Source organism: Neodiprion pinetum, chromosome 3 (assembly GCF_021155775.2).
Source record: "Neodiprion pinetum isolate iyNeoPine1 chromosome 3, iyNeoPine1.2, whole genome shotgun sequence".
NCBI lineage: Eukaryota > Metazoa > Arthropoda > Insecta > Hymenoptera > Diprionidae > Neodiprion > Neodiprion pinetum.
In genome coordinates, this window is record NC_060234.1 from 42,464,541 (window position 1) to 42,485,134 (window position 20,594).

The window sequence follows — 20,594 nt, forward strand, 5'->3', positions numbered from 1 at the left end:
GTCACTTTAACCAATGACATACACAGCGAACCACGCGACTCGTTAGTTTCATTGAGGCTATTGAAGCGCTGGTGTCGATTTCGTCTGCTTCTAATCGATTCAGGTCGAGGACGCTAGTCAACCCACCCAGTTAGTACAGAGATCAGTGAGTTGGCCAGCCTATCTAAACACAAGAAACTCTGCGCATGCGCACTTGGTAGCTCAATTTCTCGAGTACGTCACGTGGGACCAGCCGTCGATTGTTCTTCATCTTCCTCCGGCGAAGTGTCTTGGAGAGTATTAGTGCAGCGTGCAGACAGGGGGTGCCTAATTTACCCCTCACAAGGCAGAAGTCTGAGCCGAAGGGAACTGATTTCGTTGCATATATGCAAATGGAAAATAATTATATCGGTCCGAGTGTTGCGCTGCTGCGGTCTTCGAGGCTCGTGTACCTACGGCTTAGTGGTGGTGGGTCAGAGGTACCTCACCTCTCATCGATCATCGGGGGCCCCAGACGTTCTGGGATTCATTCACGTTCTTCGCTCGAAGAAACACGTCTGACATCCCGGTCCAGCGGTTGTCAAAATATTTCGAAATCGTTCGATTCCGATCCTCTCTCGGCCTCCGCGAAGCGACTTTCAACCCCCTGTGCGTCTCTTCCTCTACTCGCATTGGGATCATCGTGAAAAGATTGGTCCGTTTCGCCTGCAACTTTGCGCCGAATAGTTGACTCGGATTCTGGGGCGATGGAATAATACGATCTAAGAACCACTGAAGTCTCGCTTAGGTTCCGAGGGATTGTGAGATCATTAGAGGCAGATCTACGGTATATTTAGTTTCATTTTAATAACGAAAGATAAGGGACGCGGGATAGGGATCTCAACTTTTGAACACGACAACTATCCTATCCTCTTCACGATTCGGCCTCACACCTCGACGCGTCCAAGCGTTATAATCGCATTGATTTCCAATCGATTCCTCGATTGTCGCTCATATGGGACGCGTTAATTGGAACGCGGTTCTGCCCAATTAAAGACGGATCAAAGTCGAGGCGAGTCTGCATGAACGATCCTCCTTTTTCACCTGAGGAACCGAAAGCAAATAAAAAATGACGAAAAAGAGGTATTAGAATCGTCTCAGTTTTTAAACATCGTCCAAATTTCATACTCCGATCCCAGGATCTGAACACGGTTATTATACAACAACGAAAATAAGACAACATTCTTTCGCGCACTGGCTATACGTACCTCCAATAACCCTGAAAATAAAAGATTCTGGCTGCAGTTCCGTTTTAATGAGGTTTGTAACATGTCGCCGCGTTCTCTTGAGAACAAGGGAACTGCTAACAGTGGGTGGGAGGAGGGAGACCATCCTTGTAACTTGCTGGACCAGCTCGTCTTCCGATAGAAAGTAGGTTGCAAATTCGATTCGTGAATTGAAGACCAGTCGAATCGCCTGAAATTGACGTAAATCACGTTGCAGCAAATTTCTCGAACCGTCGTTTTTTTCAAATCATTTTGATTCAGCCTTAAGCTAGTGCCGCGAAGAAGCCGATGACTAATTCTTGGGCCCGTTGTGTACGGGCGAAATGAACGACGACTCCTTGACCGGTATCCAGGTAGTGCTTGGTGTGCGGTTTCACCGTTACCGCTACGATATTATTTCGCGTGTAACATGGCTCGCTAAATATCAAGTTGTACCGATAAATCCCGCGGGTGGGTGGGTGGCTGGGTGGTTATTTGGTATACCGAAATGGGCCGTGTATGCTCAGCGTGGAAGCTGCGCGCGCGCCCCCGAACAAGGGGAAGCCTTGTGGGAGTGAACACGCGTTCGGAATGCAGTTCTGATTTAATGAGACGCACTGCAGTTTCTTAGAAATAATATCTCTCGCTATACCGCAGCACGACGATAATAATTTGCTCATTTACTGCGCGGGCGCCGCGGTGGCCCATCGCGCATGCGCGGAAGCGTGAAGCGAGTCTGAGGCGCCGGCGCGCTGGACAAAGGGCGAAAATGACGAGTCCTTCGGCCGATAATTGTAATGGCTCGGTGTCACCGGTCCCTAAGTTGCCGACTGGCGCGTTATCGTCCCGGGTCGCGAATCCTGCGGGACCTCCGGGATCGGAATCGGTCTAAGTACCACCCGTAACAAATGCGGCGCTGTAGGTGCGCGCTGATAATTAAAAGACGATACAATAAACCACCTATCATTGGCCATAAAGCTGCACCGGCGATCCGATGAAAGCCACTTAAACCGAGCCCCGCGCAAACGGATCTCCTCGCTGTCCACGTGCACGACTGACTTTATTCCTCTCTCTCTCTCTCTCTCTCTCTCTCTCTCTCTCTCTCTCTCTTTCTCTTTCTCTTTCTCTCTGTTCCTCCGTCTTGCCGCTCGGCGGGATTCTACACCGCGCGTGTGCTCGACCCGCAATATCATAACCGTTCGTAATACTGCATTTCTTGGGTTTCTTACGCTCTCGAGTCAGCCCCTCGGGCGATCCACGCATGGATCTCGAAGACTAACCTCGACCGTGTCACTCGTAATTTTTCTAATTGATCCAGCCTCAGTATCGACTTACATAGCCACGTGGGAATCTGTCCAATGTAATCTATGATCCCAGACGTAATTTCCATTAGAGTGATTATCTGAATATGACTTTTTGACAAAAATTCCCCGCCTTGTATCGATATCGTTGTTCTTCGAGTTCATTATTTATTATCGTCAAGCTATGTAAAACCGTTAATACAAACTGTAATTAATCATTCGCAAAGCCTTGAAAATTTTTGAGCATTCTCTAAACAATAACGAATCATTTTGACCTTCCTTCAGATTCTCGCTCGCTATCCTGTGTCATGGATTTCTTTCCCCGAACCGACTCGAAGCTGTATTTCAAATCTATAAATAATACAGTTGCCCAACCATATTGATCAAATTATAGTTGCTTCAAGATATCGTTATGTAAAAGGAGAGAAGATGTAAAAAAGGACCGGTTCTAATGGACAAATTATCAGCGATTCCACTTACAGCAGCGTTAATAAAAATTGTGCTATAAACTAACGGTTACGATCAATTAAATAAAAATCAGGTGGCGCGTATTTCTGTACATCAATTTCTTTCTCCGATTCCGTGACGCGTATTAGTCTCGAGCTGGATGAGAAAATTGTTCATTTCATCAACGAACATCCACTTAGTACTCCGGGAGCCGATGAATGAATAGCCATACATATAGATAGACGTCGAAATATCCCGGGAGGACATGTTAAACGAGCATGGTCCTGCCGAGGTACAAGATCGGGATGAGCATCGGGGGTTCCGAGGCGATGTTGCACTCCGCGGTGAAAGTTAAATATTACCAGCGTTGGATTAATTCGAATTGAAATAACGTTAAATCAAATGTTCGCGGATAGGTAACAAGGGGGCGTCGCGACGTTACGGCGTCGAGACACGCACGAAAACCGGCATAACTTTTCTGTCTACCTAAATATAAAACTTTCGCTAAGTATATACCTTACCCACCTTGGGGGTATTCGGCCACGGATAAAATTTATCATCGACATTTACTGTGCGCTTTTGAATCCTCTGAGTGCAATAACAGATTGCCGGAAACTCCTCGGAGACCCGTTGTTATAATTCCTGTGTAAGGGAGTCAAACAATGGCCGCAGAGTAGATAGGTACAATATCGAAGTTTCAGAAAATTTAAAATGTGCGACAAGTCGAAATGTAGAATCAAGTCGAAATGTGGAATGGTGAAAACGTGAGAAGCCAAAATATAGAATCGTGAGAATCAGTGGAGAGATGTGGAGAAATATCGTTATTCGGATAGAAATATATAGAAAGTTGAAATTTGGAATACCTGGTCCGAGTAAACGTAGAAATATACAAAAATGTATAAACACTGGCATTTGCAGGTTTTGCGATGCTACAATTTATACTTTTTACATTTTGAATTTCACATTCTCCGACCTTCTGCATTTCGAAATCCTTTAATGAATTCTATTGTCAGAATGTCACTTCTAACTTCCTATTCGAATTTTGCTCATACATGATTTCGGATCGGAAGATCAACTGTAACCTTTAAACAAAGAAAGAGAGGTTATGTCATGATCGTTTCCCGCCTTTCAAGTGCGCCATCTTTGCTGAGTTTACTGCGTCTTTCATTGATCCGATGAATCGCCGGTGCGTCTCAACACCTGTACAATGTAGCCTTTATTCATTTTCCAGATCTCTCGGACGTGCCGGAGAACCTCCCGCTGCCAGCGCCCGGCTCCGAAAGCCCGCAAGCTTTAAATTACTCCCAAATAGCCTCGGCGGCGGTGGCCGTGTCGCAGGGTGGGCAGGACCCCTCGGTTTCCAGCACCGAGACCCTCCTCAGGAACATCCAGGGCCTCCTCGAGGTCGCGGCGGACAACGCGCGGCGGCAGGAGCGCAAGGTCAACCACGAGAAAGGTCAGTGGCAGGGCTTTCTTAAGACCCTCGAGGGCGCTCTCCACAATTTCATTATATTTCAACTATCCCAAAACCACATTAGCAGGCGGCACTGAATATCGCCCGATCCGAGTTCCCGCTATTTTAATCGCCGATTCATTCTCCGGGATTCGGAAAGCTCTGTACCGCACATTCATGATTTACGGCTCCGATCCACTTCAATCCAATCCAATCCAATCCAGTCTCCGGACTTTGACCATTTTTTAACCTCTTCTAGCTACATTTCGAAACTGTTATTAAAATTTGTTAGCTATATCATACAGAGAATGTTTCCAGTCCTACGTTGCACAGAATATATTACCAGAAAATTGACGAGATATCGTGTGGAGTGCGAGATGGGATTTAGTAAATTTGGCGGCCGTAAGTCCCGGTCTTTTATTCCCGATTTACCGTTTTGACGATCACTCGTCTGTCGCGTTCCATCGACTCGACGACCACTTTAATGACGTCGGCACACGATCTGTAGATTCTATTGTCGTCACCACAATTAGTTAGACGTTATGCGTATCCGTCGATGATCGACAATTTTTTTTTGAATAACGTCTCTCTGAGCTTTTGCTACAGTATTTCTCTGAAAAATTTCAGATATACGAATAAAAGATCTTGAGAGTACAATTATGAAAAATCGCATATCTCGTCAGATGTACTTTACGTGCACAGGGTATCTAAAGAATTGGATTCGAATTTTATTAGTATAACCTGAACGATTGCTAATGTATAATTGATTAGATAGTTTTTCCCTATGTTATATATCCAAGCAGTATAATGCGCATAGATAAAAAAATTTCACGACGAATCAAGAGGCAAGGGAGAATGAGCGAGAGCGAGAAGGAGAGCGAAAAATGGATAATAAATCAGTTAGAAAAGCATGAGACCCTGAACGAGAGTCGGTCGTGACTCGATAGCTACATCGTAAAAAGTCAGTCAATTTTTCATATACCTATAATGGGCTGATCAGATAGGCAAATCGTAAAAAAGAGTATAGATATAGAGAATTTATTAAGTTAATTAATATAACCATAAGACTTAAATCTCGATGTGAAGCATCTGTCCATTTTATTGTTACCGACTATTGCGAAATCAACTTACCATGGCAGACGTAAATAACAAAAATTGGCAACAATAAAATGGCACTGCATATAAATGTTGCCATTTTAGTCATAAATTATTATTATCATTATTATTATCATTACTATTATTATCATTATTATTATTATTATTATTGTTAGTATTATTATTATTACCATATACATGGGTACATAAATTTTAAAGATTTTGAATTCATTAAGTATCAGTGTAACAGTTCTTATATAATAATTATCGTAATATTACAATAGACATACAGAGTGAGTTTGTTGAAGCGAGCCTTTCGGACTGACGGCCAAAGCCGCCGATCCTCAAGACTCAGAGTCACCTCAAGTGGCGCGAAAGGATCGCGTCAAGAGACCCTCACGGTATATAGAAAAACAAGCACATCTACACGATCATGATATACATACATATAAATTCGATGTCGATACGTATACATATACATATACATATATATATAAATATAAATATACAAATATAAATATGAGTTATGAGTTATGAAAATAATAAATGAATTATAAAGACGAGAAGTTCTGAATCGAGCTTAGTCTTTTGCTTGATCAATCACAGATACGTCGAGCATTGTGGTATTTTTCATAATTATTATTCACGGCTATTTAAGACGCACTGCAACGATCTAAAATTCACTCACCGTATCTGCCTTTGATCAGGCACAACTGAACTCGTGTATAAAAAAATTTGTCACTCATCATTTCAGTTGTAGGGTACGGTTGCTTTTAGTCGTACAGAGCAATGTTCCAGCGGTATAATTCCAATCTCCTTTTAGGATCAGACGGAATGTTGAAAATAAAAGAAAGTCGAAGATTTTGAATTGGTTCCAGGCGAGGTTTTCCAATGATGAAAATTCAATAATAACATGACAGAATGGAATTATAGCCGCGGTGGTGTGAGCTGGGAAGGGATCGAGGCGGATTGGTGATAGAACGAAGCATCGGGGCAGATAGTTTCGAAAGACGGGCGGTGCAGGTACGCTTAAGCCGTTCAAGCAGTGGCATCACGTGTCTCGAAAGACCCAATTTAATACTCGAACGAAGCGGCATCTCGTTTTACACCATATGGTTTTACATACGCGAGCGGCGGTGTCGAGTTACCCGGCGTTATGCCTTATTTCACCTCCTCGAACCTCGCGGTCTCTTCGTCTCTCCGTCTCGATCGCTGCAGCTTAGAAGACTTTAGAGGCTCTCATTTTCAGCCCACCTTGAGGGCGGCGTGACGTCGGTGCTTCTACACCCACCAACGCGAGCCAATTCACGCGGGATGACCGGGGGTATTATCGACATACGCGTTGTCCTCCTTTGTGCGAAGAGGTCTACCACCTACCACCTACCACCTACCACCTTTCCGCAAAAGGACGAAAGTCACCGAGAAGACGCGAACGAAGGCGAGAGGCGCGTCTCTCGTAACCCCTCGCTACATTTTATCCTCGCGTGCCGTCTCCGGTTTCACAAAATACACCCCGCGTCACTGTTTATCTCTTTTGCCCCGCGTTCCTGTGACCGTGGTTTATAAGGTACTCCTTGCGGACATCGTCGGTTCGGGATATCGGACGAAAGCTGTAAGTGACATTGAGAAACGTCGCGTGAACGGAACGGAGGAGCATTTGCAGATTTCAATATCTATTCTTACGTTGAAGGAGACTGCTAATCTGCACTTATCACAGTCGATACTCGGCAATGTCATTCTCAATTCAGCATCGATTTCGGGCTACACTGTACATTGTTTATATCTAATGCTCAGCCTACGTGTCATTCAAACTTCCGAATGATTGTACGGTAAAATTGAGTGAGAATTATTTTACACAGTCATTAATGTCGGTAAAGAGAATTCTGAGATAAAAATATGGTATGAACTCTGATTTATCGTTTGACTTGCCCAAAATGTAACATTATTTATCATCTTCATGGTCCTGCTGACAGTTTCGACGACTTATTTCGACCTGAAACCAAGGTTTCAACTACTCAACCATACGTTAAATTTGTCTCAAGTCTATCGCGATACTTGAAATATTTAATCATTTTTTCAACTTCTCGCCAAGACTTGACATTCTAGGATTAATTGGTGGAGCAGAAGCACGCTGGTGACTTCCTACTGTAACGGTAGTATTTTCACCCCGACACCAAGGCATCGTTAACGTAGTACGTGCGTGTAAGAAATATCGAATCACGACTTCGCCGTACGTACGGAGCTGGGAAATATAGGGGGTGGTTAATTCTTGACCCCCCTCGTCGCCGGTGTTTGGTTCCATTTTATTTTTTTCCTCCTCCTTTTCGAAGAATTTATTCAAGCAGACAATACGGGTGGGAGGCATGTGTAACTGCGTCCAGGTCGTCGCTGCCGATGGTGATGATGGTGGTGGTGATGGTGGTGGTGGTGCCGATGCCGGAGTTGCTACTATCTCCGATCTCGGAGATAGCGACGTATGGCGGTAGGTGGATATCGGCCGTGGGTGAGCCCGCACACACGCGTCTCTTGGCGATGAGAGAGGCGCCCCGAGGACCAGGGGGCCCCCGGAGGGAATTGAGTTGTAGCCGGGAGTGGAGGATCTTATGTAGATTCCTTGTAGATCGTGCGCCCGATTCGATCGCGATTGGCTACCCGGTACCGGGTTAATTAAAATTGTAGACTCGCCGCGACTCTCTCTCTCTCTCTCTCTCTTTCTCTCTCTATCTCTTTCTCCTCCTCTCTCTCTCTCTCTTTCTCTCTGTGCATTATACGTGTACTAACCTGCGTGTTTCTCTACCTCGCAACTTGCGAGTATCGCGATTTTTGGTCACCGCCTGCTCCGCGGAACCGGACCTTATACCCACTCGCCCGATCTCTGGGTTTATCAAATCATCGGTCCAACCACGTTCAGCTTATGGCCTAGCCGGAAAAGCTCCGGCTTTTCAAGCGACTAGGACTCTGTCGCTGTGATTCTGCTTGGCGTGGTCATCACGAGGTTCGAGTCCTCTTTAATCACCGCTCGTATTGGACGATAGACCAAGATGTCGGGAGAAATACAAAGCACAATTTTTTCTGTATAGAATCAGTGAGTAGAAAACATATTTGTGTATCAGTATACGTTTAGGTCATGGATTATACCCTTTCATTCAATATTCAAAGTAAATTATCGCCGAGACATTATCGTCGCCGCAACTGAAAGGGGGCGGATATCGGAGTGATTTCGGTTCCCGGTTAGAGAAGACAAGGTCGCCGGGGGTCGGTAGTGAATTACCGGTATAAGAGAGGCAGGAAGCGGGAGAAGAGTTCCGTGATCTCGAGGCCGATCAGCAGACACGTGAGCGAGAGAATAACTTTTACAACCGGACCGGCGATGCGGCAGCATGGCAGCGTGCATCGGGATCCAGGATGCAGGACTTCGACTCTCTTATAGCTTATATTATACCTGCGTTCGGATACCGGTTTTTATTGTGTTTAATGTTTACTTTAATTAGTGCCGTATTGTCTTGGATTTAATTAAGACCGAAATTAGTTTATTAGCCGGGACACACCCTCGCCCGTTAATGCTTCTTGTGTATACCAATACGCAGCCGCAGACCAATATCGGAGGCACACATTCGTCTCGGTAAACGGCACTCGCGCAGTTGTAGGCGTGGGTTTGGCCTGCAAGTTTCTACCAGGCGCATCACAGGTACCTGTATCAACCTACAATAGACTCTGCAACACACGCCGGATATGCTTCGCACCCATGGGTATTATATGGTGGCGCTTGGCAGTAAACCTTCTACACCTTCATCCCTCGCTTTCCCTTCAAAGTAACGTCAGACGGAAGAGCGAGTCGTCTCATCGATCCTTACGGTATTTGAAAAGACTTGGGCTGGTTGGCACACTATTCAAAGATAAATTTTTAGCGCATTACTGAAAATGTTGATACACAACACGCTGATTCAAAGCTGAGCATTTGCGCAATTACTCTCTTAATTTGAATCAGCGAAAATTCACTGACTCCCAGTTATAAGTATACCACTGGAAAAAAATCAGTGCACATACACTGACGATGCAGTAACTTTTCACTCATACTTCACTGATTGACAGCGTATACACACTGATTTTCTCCAGTGGTATACTTATGACTGACTTACGTTTAGAGAGCAGTGTCAATGTCGATTAACTCCAATCATAATGTAGCAATTAGATCCCTCACTTTTGTGGTGGTGGTGCCAACACGTCCCATTGATACATTCTGTCTTTGAGGTTGGATCTTGTCGGTGGGTGCATTAAAAAAAAAAAAAACTAACCACGAGAAATCATGACTACACGACACATCTTTCGATTGCTCGTAACCCTCGTAACTCATTGTAACGAGTTATTGTTTTGGAGAGATGAATCCAATGCTTACTATTGAGCCGTGAATGTACTCTCTAGTATCAAAAACGAATAACATCGTGTTTCGTTTGCATCCTTTATTTGTAGACACTGGAACCATTCCGATAGATAGCTTCCGTTACTTTTAATGTCATCGCAAAAGGATCGCCGCCAGATGAAGACGGAAGTGAGAGACAAAGCAGAGGTGCCGACTAGCTCAGGTTTCAATGCCCGATACATGATTGTTCGCGAATCGAACATGGCCGAGTATAATAAAGCCTGTGTGAAGTATTAGTTCGTGTATGCGTACACGCCGAGCTATAACGTGTAGATATAAGGCCGCATCAATTATATCAGGTTGGTTCCCATTATTAGCTGCCTATAATTTATTACTTTCCATCTTAATAAGCATAATAGTTCCCATGCCATTCTGCATCACCGGGGCTCGTATAACCGCGACCGAGTAGGGTATTATTTGTGCGATGTGTGCGTGTGCGACCTCTGACCCAGAGACAATCGTTAAGGTAGCGCGTTGGGCGGTTGGACTCTGGCAACAACCGGCGGATATTTAATTACCTCCAACGAAACGGGGCGGCCGAGGGGGGCAAACAACGCTCTCAACAGAGGAAGAAACATTCGCCACGAATTCCGTATGCACGTGCATTATATCTTCCTCCCCCTCCGCCTCTCAACCTGTATGCGTATTTACGCCGTAACCCTAGCGTGAGTCCATCCAGGACGGGCCGGAGATAGAGTGAAAAGAAGTATAAAGACTCCTCGGGCCGAAGAGAGACAGAGAGAGAGAGAGAGAGAGAGGGAGAAAGAAAGGGTCAGACAACAACGGTACCGCACGTCTTTATAAAAAGATTCGAGAAATATCCTCCATTTTTTCGTCTCGATCGTTCTCTTTTATCGGATATGGATTTGGGAAATTGTTGAGAGAAAAGTGCAGCTTGCATAAAAAAAAAAAAAAAAAAATACGCCAACTCGCAGAGACGTGCTCAGTGCGCTGCTCGTGCAGTGTGATTAAAACGGAAGAGTATCGTTCTTAATTAAGCCGATCCGCAATGTATTATACCTGTGTAGTATAATGTATAATGCGATGATTGATTATCCTTCTACAAAATTAAAATCGTTGGATCAAAGGAAATCGAACTAGAACCGTCTTTTAACCCTCAAGTCGAACGATTCGAGAATGTAAACCATTTTTCTTCTCATCGCTGAGTCTGAAGACTACAATCTCGAGAGTCGTTGGAAATTTGTACGTATAATGTATTTTTTCCGAACTAGAGGCAACAAGAACTTTTTTTTGAACCTCGATGAAATGTGAATGCTTGAGATAGAGCGGAACGAATAATCGTAATCAATAAAATCTTTGGAAATAACGAAACGTTAAACGACTGCATTCGTGACGGCATTGAATTTCCTTCTACCGACGTGAAATCTGAGGCAGAAAATTGCTACTGTACGAGCGTATAAATTGGAATACACAAAAATGAATGTATGTAATTGAAGTAAGACTAAGAATCGGACACGTGTATATGTATACGACAAGTGCAGATGGCGATGCTGATGTTAATAATCAGAGTTGAAATACCGAAGAAGCAATCCGCGCGGTTAACACTATGCGGGGCATTATGGTATAGGGACTGGAGGCGTTTATTGGCCAGAATACAGAAACTGGTTGTACGGCGAGGCTGGTTGCCTTATTATTTTTGCCCTGCGCGCTCTGGCAAGAAGTTAGCGAGTTGAGATCAGCTTAAGAGTTGGGCGAGGAGAAGGGAAGAGGGGAGAGGAGAGGATCAGGTATGTCGTCTCAAACGGGGGCCCTCAACGAGGCCAGAAGAGCGCATATACCTCGGTTCCCGTAAAATGAGTAAAAAGAAGAGGGCGCTGGGATAAAAAGGAGGAGAAAATCCGAAGACAATACGATGTTGCCGCGGCCGGCCGCTTGTCGGATACCACCTCGGACCCACGAGCAGGCTCCGGGAGGGCGGCCCGCCGATTGTCAATTAAAGAAACCTCGGGCCTTAGCATATAGCACCACTTAGAAGGCCCACGGCTCGAGCGAGGAGGCGAAAGGGTCGCGGGGAGAAGAAAATAAACGCAACTCAACGCAACGCGGCGCAGCGCGGCGCAACGCGCGCTTTGCACCCGCGCGGAATTTAAGAGTTTTAACGCGCTAGAGAGAACCGGAGGAGGAAGGGGCAGGAACCCCGAGAGGATAATAAATTATCCCTAACATGGGAACAACTAGTTGATTATTTACTTAACAATAAAAGAACTCGCCCCATGTAGCTTGCCAAGCTCGCTTCGCTGCACCAGCCACGGCGATGCGAGTACTCCCTCTCTTCTTTTAAATTGACAACGGAACCTCGCAAGGTGTCCTCCTCCGATGTTAACAACACTCTGCCGGATTCTAGAGTAGGTGGAAACCATTCTAACGCATTTTTTCCGCGTCTCTCAATGAAATTTAACCATCGTGATAAAGTCGATCCTTCTATTCTTGCTCCACCACTTCGAATTTTGACGTTCGGACGGTAGATTCTAAATCAGTTATCCAAAAAACTCTCATAACCACTTTTGTCACATCAAAGTATCCTCGAATGATTGTCATTTTGAGAAAACATGATAGAGTATCAACTAAAGAATACGATACAATCAGGGGTTGACTCCATCGTCTCATGAAAAAATACATTTCGAATGTTTTCATTCACTCTCATACCTCAGATTCAGACTGCGAATGAACCCGCAAGTTCACGCGTGGCTTGTGACTTCCGATCCCGAGCAATGTGAAACACGCCTCGCTTCGCTGGATCAGAGTTACCATTCCGTTCATCGGCAATGATCCGATCATCCGGGTTTCGGAATAGAAATTCTGATCGAAGCTTGTCTGTCGTGTCTGGCAAGCAACGGAAGTCGACGACGGAAGAGGCAGCCGAACACTCGGGTAAGTGGCGTCTGGTCTCCACCTCAGCATCTCATTTTACCTGCAGAAAACTGGAAGGTGGGTCTGTTTTTCACTTGACTGGGCCTGATCCTTCTTCTTGACCTTTCGTCTCATTCATGGGTTTGGAAAAGGGCACCTGCATCTGATCCGAAGCCATTTCTCCTAGCCATCTTCTACGTTCCATGTTACGGTGCCTAAACTGGTCGACTTGTTTTGCTGTCCTTTTTCCTAGCTGACGAATGATGGTCGCGTCAGCTTTCGACTTTTTCCTTGATCGTTCTTTGTGACAGTCGATGCTCCTCGCCTCGGTCTGCTGCAACAGATCGGGCCTCGGTGACCGTAAATTCATCAGCCGAAGGAATAAAGTGGTTGGTTATGTGCGATTCCGGCTGAAAGCCACGCAGCTCGAAAAGTTGCACTGTAACAAAATCCTCGTTTCTTGTGGTAATAAAAGGCATCGTTAACCACGACACGAACTACAAGTTGCTCTTGTGCATATAATTCCTCGTTCTCTCGTAACCCTCTTTTTAACTGTCTGTAAATAACTCCTTTTATTTACCCCTTTTTGATCCTGGTGAGCTGCATAATTAAACGGTAGTTAAAACTCTCCTGTTTGCCAGCCTCGGCTATGCATGCACGGTGCTTCTCTTTTATATTAATCAACGCGCACTTTTGCTGAAGGCCGCACGCCACAGAGAACGCGAGGTTCCGATGAACTTTGTTTGTGGACTCTGGCTATAACAGTTTCTTCGAAATCGCGGTAAAACGGTTGCAAGTCACGATTAGGAAGACAGATGAAAAAATTCAGCGATCGTTTGGTCTTGAATTCCAGTATTGCAATACCAATCACCTGCGAAAAGAGCCTTCTGGAAGAAGACGAGAGAAAAGAAGCACGAGGAGTTTGATGATGGAAACAAAAGTGTGCGAGTGAAACTTCCGAATCGGCATCTACTAGTCCATAAAGATCATATCGGTGGGCTGGCAGTTGGGCGTCCTGCGGGTCGTTGTTGAGCGCGCGTTGACGTCTTGTTACAATACCAGGTGGATATTTACGATCTAAAAATAAACAAGAAGGTCTGTTCACCACGTCTGCAGTCGTTAGGCGACTGAAATAAGGGGATCTGCTAGTGTGGGTGATGATATTCCTGTCTACCCGGCGCGCGCTCTTGTATCACGATCGTTTCCTTCGAAGCATACCCCGAACAGCCGAAAACCGTTTCACGAAATCCGCTGCAGTTCCCAAGTAGCGCACATAGACAATTATGTTCCTACAAATGACGCGCAGATTTATCGATATACGGAAGGAGTCGAAGCCAGTTCCGAGACACGCATGAACTCGGGTGTAACTACTGTCACGGTCCCAGGGACAGCCAGTAATATCGCTGATCGAGATCGAGTGACACGAGTAGAGCGCAGCTGCTGGCTGCCTGCAACTAGCAAAGCGAGCGCCATGCTGTGGGGAAAATTGCAGCGTAGAAATTAACGGTGATATTTGCATTTCCGGTGTCGGCTCGTGTTAATACGACCCGTAAGTGGCCGGGACATGCGATTCGAAGGACGTCTGGTTACTGCGGATGCGAGAGTAAAAGGACTCGGGCGACGCGGAATTTTCGACGTTTCGAAATCGGCCGATTCTCCGTCCCCGCGTCTCGCGAAATCAATAGCTCGCACCTCGTAATTCTGGGATCGTAAGCGGGCGGCCGCCATAACTCGACAGATTACCACCGGCGGAAAGGACCTGCCGAGGCTATCGGCAGAACCAGAAAATGCTTTCGGCCGTATCGCGACGCGGTCCGAGGCGAAGAGCCGAAGGTTAGCCTTTCAGGAGATAGATATTACCAATATACCACTCGGCGATCGGTAGGTACGGCATGCGAGTATCGGGATTACTAGGTGTCTACACGCGCGTCCGTTCAGCCTATAATTCCGGTTTGACAGACGCTTTTAGTCCGGCTCTAGCTACACCGATGCAGTACACCGCTCCTCTTTTTGCCTCGACTCACACGGGCCGCCGCTGTAGTCGCGCTAATATAACTATTTACTCAGTGTTAACACCTCCCCGTATAATAGACCCTGTTTAATATTTGATCGGCTAATGCTTTGATCGAAATCGAGCCTTGTCCCGGGTGTGTAGGACCATATGCCGTCCACCGTCCTCGACGACACTATCTTTCGCACACGCGTGCATGTTCCTGCATGTTCGTTCGTGTTTTCGGAACCGCTAACAAGCCAACGGAGCCGGATTACCGGGACAAAAATCAGGAATCAAGACGTGCGCCCGTGTCAATTGAACGTGAAAACATTGGTCGAGCCGTCGCTAAGCTCGACCAACCGTCAAGCTATCCGACTTGACGTTCGAGGTAGCGAACTTCGCGGAGTGCGAAATTCCGAAAGACGCAACGAACAGTCCGGCCTAAGTCGGGCGTCTATCTGTTCCGAGGATCGCTTTTAACCGATAAGGTAATTAAGAGTGCAGTAAAACGCGTGCTGTCCCAGCGCCGGCGCTGAACCGAGGGACCATCTGCTGTCCATTTGAGCAACGTACGACAAATATGTACCTACATATCTGTATCACTCGACTGACCACTTACAGCCGACTCTGGGGACGCGGTGAGCCGGGCTGAAAACCACCTGTATCTCTTTAAACGTCAAAGTGTACCTGCTGATAAGCCGGCACATTCTCGTGTTAACAAATGGATTTGTCTATATTACTTATGCACATACGTGAACAGCGGGTACAGTTCAAAGTGGCTGCATATCTGGACAAACGTCGGAACCGCGTGCGATAAAAGTGTTGATCACTTCCAGATCTGCGGATTACGGTTTTATTGTTAGACCCGAATCAGGAGTGACGTCTGGATGAATGACTAATCGATCACCGTTTTCTCTGAATTCCGGAACGCGAGTATCTACCAAAAAAAATTCGTTGGGAACGGCGATCGTGATCGAATGAAACTTGAGAAGCCTATGGGTGTTCTTTGAGTTAGTGTAAAGCTGAAAACTTCTGGGTTTTATTGACGTTCGGTTGCGGTTCTGCTGCGGAAAACGCGGCCTGCCGCAGGGAACTGGAGAAATGGTCGAGTTACATCGAAAGCCGCTATTCGTTGTAGCGTAATCCTATTTTCGTTAATGGTTAATGGGAGGCAAAGTGGCCAGCAGCCGGAACACCGGCTAAGTCCGTCTTAAACCCGGACCGAACCCTTGTAGACTATTCTATTCTAGGCCAGGATTATAATCTGCATCGGATAACTATTGGCTTGTACGAGTCGCGTCAACGTCCAAACTTGGGAACATGTTTCCGTCCCTTGGCCCTGCGGCAGAGCCGTGCAAGAAACGGTGGCCCCTCGCGCAGCGTGAAAACGGGGAAAATTTTGCAGCATCGAAAACTGCGGCTAAGGCGTTTCACCGAACTGCACAACCGGAGTCTGTCCCTGGGATCTCGCGATCTGGCCCTCGCGTAATGACAATTATATTTCGACCGGAAGGGGAGGGCCCACCCTTCAAGAGAAAACGTTTAATTACTATTCAACTATAATATGCAAGGGTAGAAACAATAATATTCTACAACCCTTCGCGAATGCCCCTACCGTCTAGGCAAACACTGCAACATTAGGATTAGCTGGGATTAGGATTTCGGATTTATGAAATTCAAATCTAGCCACGGGAAGCGGGAGAGCTGAGCTTGAGAATGAGGATCGATTGATCTCAATTCGCGGTCAGCTTTGATCAAAATTCGTCGATGCAAACTAGCTGCACTCGCGTCAAGTTCACAAGTACGAAACGAACGACGCCTCGCCCCTTACGCTCCTCCCGTGTCGTTGTAAATTATAAAATAATCCCCCGGTTAATTCCTATCCATAGTTTATTACCGCACTTAATCCATCAGTTAAATTAAATTCATAAATACCTAGCTAGAGCTCCGAGATGTTTCCCCCCTTCTCTATCTCTCGTTTTCTCTCTCTCTCTCTCTCTCTCTCCCTCTTTCTCTTTGCCTCATTGGAAATACACTTCCACTCAACTCTGCTCTGCTCTGCAAGAGGCGTTCCACGGTACCAGGCAGCTGGAAAGTTAGACTCCAGGACGGTAATTGCCTCCCCTTGATTGAATTATATTAACGTTCGCATTATTAATACCTACCCAGTTATTTATATTCCAAATCTGAATGGCCATTGACGATGGCTGTGGCTCGATCAGGGTCGGGAATAATTTCCGTTAAATTCATTTCACATTTCTTTTAACTCCCTATGCTTTTCCGGCCGCGATAGACACGTTTTCTAACTTGATTTCACGTCTCCCATTGTGTAAGAAAATTAACATATTATTTCAGAAAAGCCTTCAACGCGTGCCTAATATTTATCCAGCGAATGTCTTTTCCGCTCCCGCGATATTCGAAACACGGAAACCACATTATACCGGCGGAGCGATTGCCGATCTATGCCGCCCCTTGTAGGTACATCCGCCTTATTTATACACGTTCCCGGGCTTTCTCGATGTGTGCGCGAAAATGTACACCACGCACATCTACACGGGCGATATTTACTCCTGTATAGGCGAATAGCCGCGGGCGGTTCGCCTTGTTGTTTCTGAGGGTGGGCCTCCGGGCATGCGAATATCTTAGCACGTGGCCTCGACTTGACTCTGGGCTAAGGACGGCGGTGCAACAGTCGCTAATCAATAATCATGCCCTTCCAATCCACTCGCCTCGCGAATTCGCAGCCGCGTTTTCTCGGCTGGAAAATTCTCATTGGCCAACCGTTATAACCTCCCTCCGTCCCTCACTCCCGCCCGCCCCGCATCGTGCACGAAAGAGGAGAATTTTTCACCTGCGGTGGAATTCACCGCGTTTTCAACATCTAATGAGAATCCCCTGACGCGTTATTCAAAGTTTACGACCTGAGACCGAGTCTAATTGAAATAAGAATGATATAGAGTTTGCGAAAGAGCCTGAATTAGGGGGACGCGGCGATGCCTCACTTAAGAATCGGATCCCCCATGTACCAGCCACGGTGGGAAAGTGACTATGTGCTTTCGCAGCATCACACACTTCTTCGCATATTAATCCCTGCAACTTTAATGCTCACGACCACGCAGGCTAATTTCAATACGCACATTTTCCCGCATAATTGATTTACGATTCTTCTTCTTATCCTCATTTTTCTTCTTCTTCTTCTTCTTCTTCTTCTTTTTCTTCTCGTTATCCTCCCCTCTCTTGAAACCTTGATGTATTTTTCGACCGCCGAAAATTATCTCAAGGTAGTAAATATGGTGGCTGCACGCGCATTTGCGGGAGTGCATTCTAAATGATAACTCTCGGGAATCGGTCAAGGGGCGGAATGACGAGGGTACGTACATTAAGAAATGTCTAAAAGGTCGTCTGAAGCCCTCGGCGAAGGTGTGGAAATAAAAATTCACGGTTCGTTGAACAAGGTCGTATCCCAATTCCAATCGAGTGAAGAAGGTGGCGCAGATCGGCAGGCAGAGAGGCGGAAGGCAGAATGTGGAACTGGTAAGCCGATAGAGTTTTAAATTCTACGGCTCTAAATCAAGACGCCTAATTCGGTTTGCGAGAAGGGACGAAGGCTCGCCCTTTTTTCCCCCCTCCGTTCGATTACGTTTTGGTGCAACGATCCGTCGCCGCCAAGGCTATAATTCGGTCAATTTAGTACATGGCAGTCGATAAAATGACGATTATGGCCTCGTCGCGTGAAACTCGCTCGGGGTTCTTTGAATACGGAGAAAAAACAGTCCAGCATCAAAACCCGCCTCTTATATCCCAAGAAGGATCGCGGGTAACCTCGAAGATGGGACGAGGGATGAACGAGGGGAGGAAGGAAGGAAGGAAGGAAGAGAGGGAGCTCGAGGTAAATTGGAGCCTTGGTGGTTGTGTCCGGTAATTTTGGCCGGCCGCCCGGACGTCGACCGGCTTTATTCCGCAAGTTGCATGGCGGCTCGATCGAAGAGATTCAATTTGAAACGCCGTGCAACGTTGTTAAGAAATCGCTGCGAAAACCCTCGGTTACTGCAAAATTAAACGCGTTCACCAGCCGTTATGCCCACTTTAACCTCGTTATCGATCATCGTCCAGAGTCCCTCCTACCCTCACGCCTCGTTAGACTGCATCCGAGAGGAGACGCCGTTGATTAATTTATTAGACAGAGCCTGATCCTGGCCGTGGATTTTCCTACCAGCGTCCCTTCGCCAGGTGAAGTGGCCCTTCCACTTCAGAACTCGACCTGCACTCCACCTACCGGGGAATAATTCAGTCCGAGGAAGATCGGGTCCAAGATGGGAAAGGATCGCAGCAGTTAGCACCGGCTGAGGTCAGGTTAATTTGGCAATAACAGTCCTCAATTTCATCGCCGGAGAAATGAAGAGCCGGAGACCCGCAGGACGAGAGATGAGAATAGGAATATCGCACGGTCGACTGGCTCCGTGATTAAATCCAACGGTTCGCGAGCACGGATCATCGCGGAGCGACCAGCCAGTTCGGGGAACCGGAGCAACCAGGGCGGGCATAGTTACCTCTAATAGAATTATATTAAGAAGCGAAGCAGAAGCCGCGCTGCACCGAGCACTTCTCTCTCACTCCCTCTCCTCAAATCGAGCAATGTATCCCACCGCCTCGACTACCCTTCTCGCTGTACTCGTCCCTTGGCGAGCACTCTCGAATGTTCGGATTCACCATCAGCCAGTGTCCCACCGCCATGCTATCCCCCCTAAAGACGATCCACCGCCCCCTGCTTGGCTTGGTGGAAGTCGCTGGGTCCCCGGAGAGCCACTGGGAACCAGATTAGGCATTTCGAATCTCGGAAGATGAGGGTTCCTCGCAAAAGTCCGAAACAATCGGGAGAGAGACGCTATTAGTCGCGTCAAATTGGGCTATTCTAGACTGCGGAGTGTGGTGCGAAGGAATTGGGACCGTTGGAATGACGATGAATTTACTGATAAAAAGACAACTATTCATAATGTACTTTTGTCACGTTTCAGCCGAACTTAGGATGGACGTACTCAGGGAGAAGGAGGTTAAAGACAGCTTGGAAAGGCAGCTACAAGATGAACAGAAGATCCGTGGTGAGTGTGAATTGTAGTTTAGACAGAACGTTGTACCGATTTCTCAAAACTTCAGACCGTCAAAACTCCGACCGTCATTAACATTCACGTTTGTGGTAAACTCTTCACGGCACATGTGCACGTTGGTAACATTCGGAGTTTTGATAATTCGGAACGTTGACCCAAGCCCAAGATAACCACAACATTATTTGCTTATTTACACTCCGCAACAATCTGTGCATCGAGTATGACCGCGGGATGGCTTCTCGGCACGAGAGGGTTAATTTGGTAACGAACCATGAAGCCGTACATTTTAAACTAGCTGCGCACATCAAGTCTGCCGGCTTAAAGGCCCTCGTATCCTGTTGCCTGACGCTCAAGTCTCTCTTCGTGGATGTTGGCTCCGGTGGGATGAAGCGGGATCAGGAGACGGCAAATTCAGGCTCCGCGATCGCTCAACTAACTTTGTATCAGATGCCACTTCGGAGTATCGACATAGCTGCGCAGTAGATGCATCAGTCTTAGCCTCCTACATGCCTCGCGGACTCGATGCGATCAACTCGTAGACCAAAAGGATTCTGATTAAAATTGGAAATCGAGATCGCGATACGCTGCAAATGTGCGTCTAAGAACACGCCGTGTTTGGAGACGCGTCAAGGGTGCGTGGTGAAATATGGGGGTGGACAATGCGTGTCAGATAGGTTGGTACCAGC

General features: G+C 46.6%; 1 protein-coding gene across 4 annotated transcripts in view; it reads left to right on the plus strand.

Annotated features, from left to right (window-relative positions):
• dac (dachshund family transcription factor) overlaps positions 1-20,594 on the plus strand; it is a 184,290-nt gene that overhangs the window by 124,856 nt on the left and 38,840 nt on the right. For all 4 annotated transcript variants that reach the window (XM_069134496.1, XM_046616829.2, XM_046616830.2 and 1 more), the window contains 2 exons: positions 4,203-4,427; positions 19,819-19,902. In XM_069134496.1, coding sequence (XP_068990597.1) covers positions 4,203-4,427; positions 19,819-19,902 — 309 coding nt within the window. The remainder of the gene's footprint in view (positions 1-4,202; positions 4,428-19,818; positions 19,903-20,594) is intronic.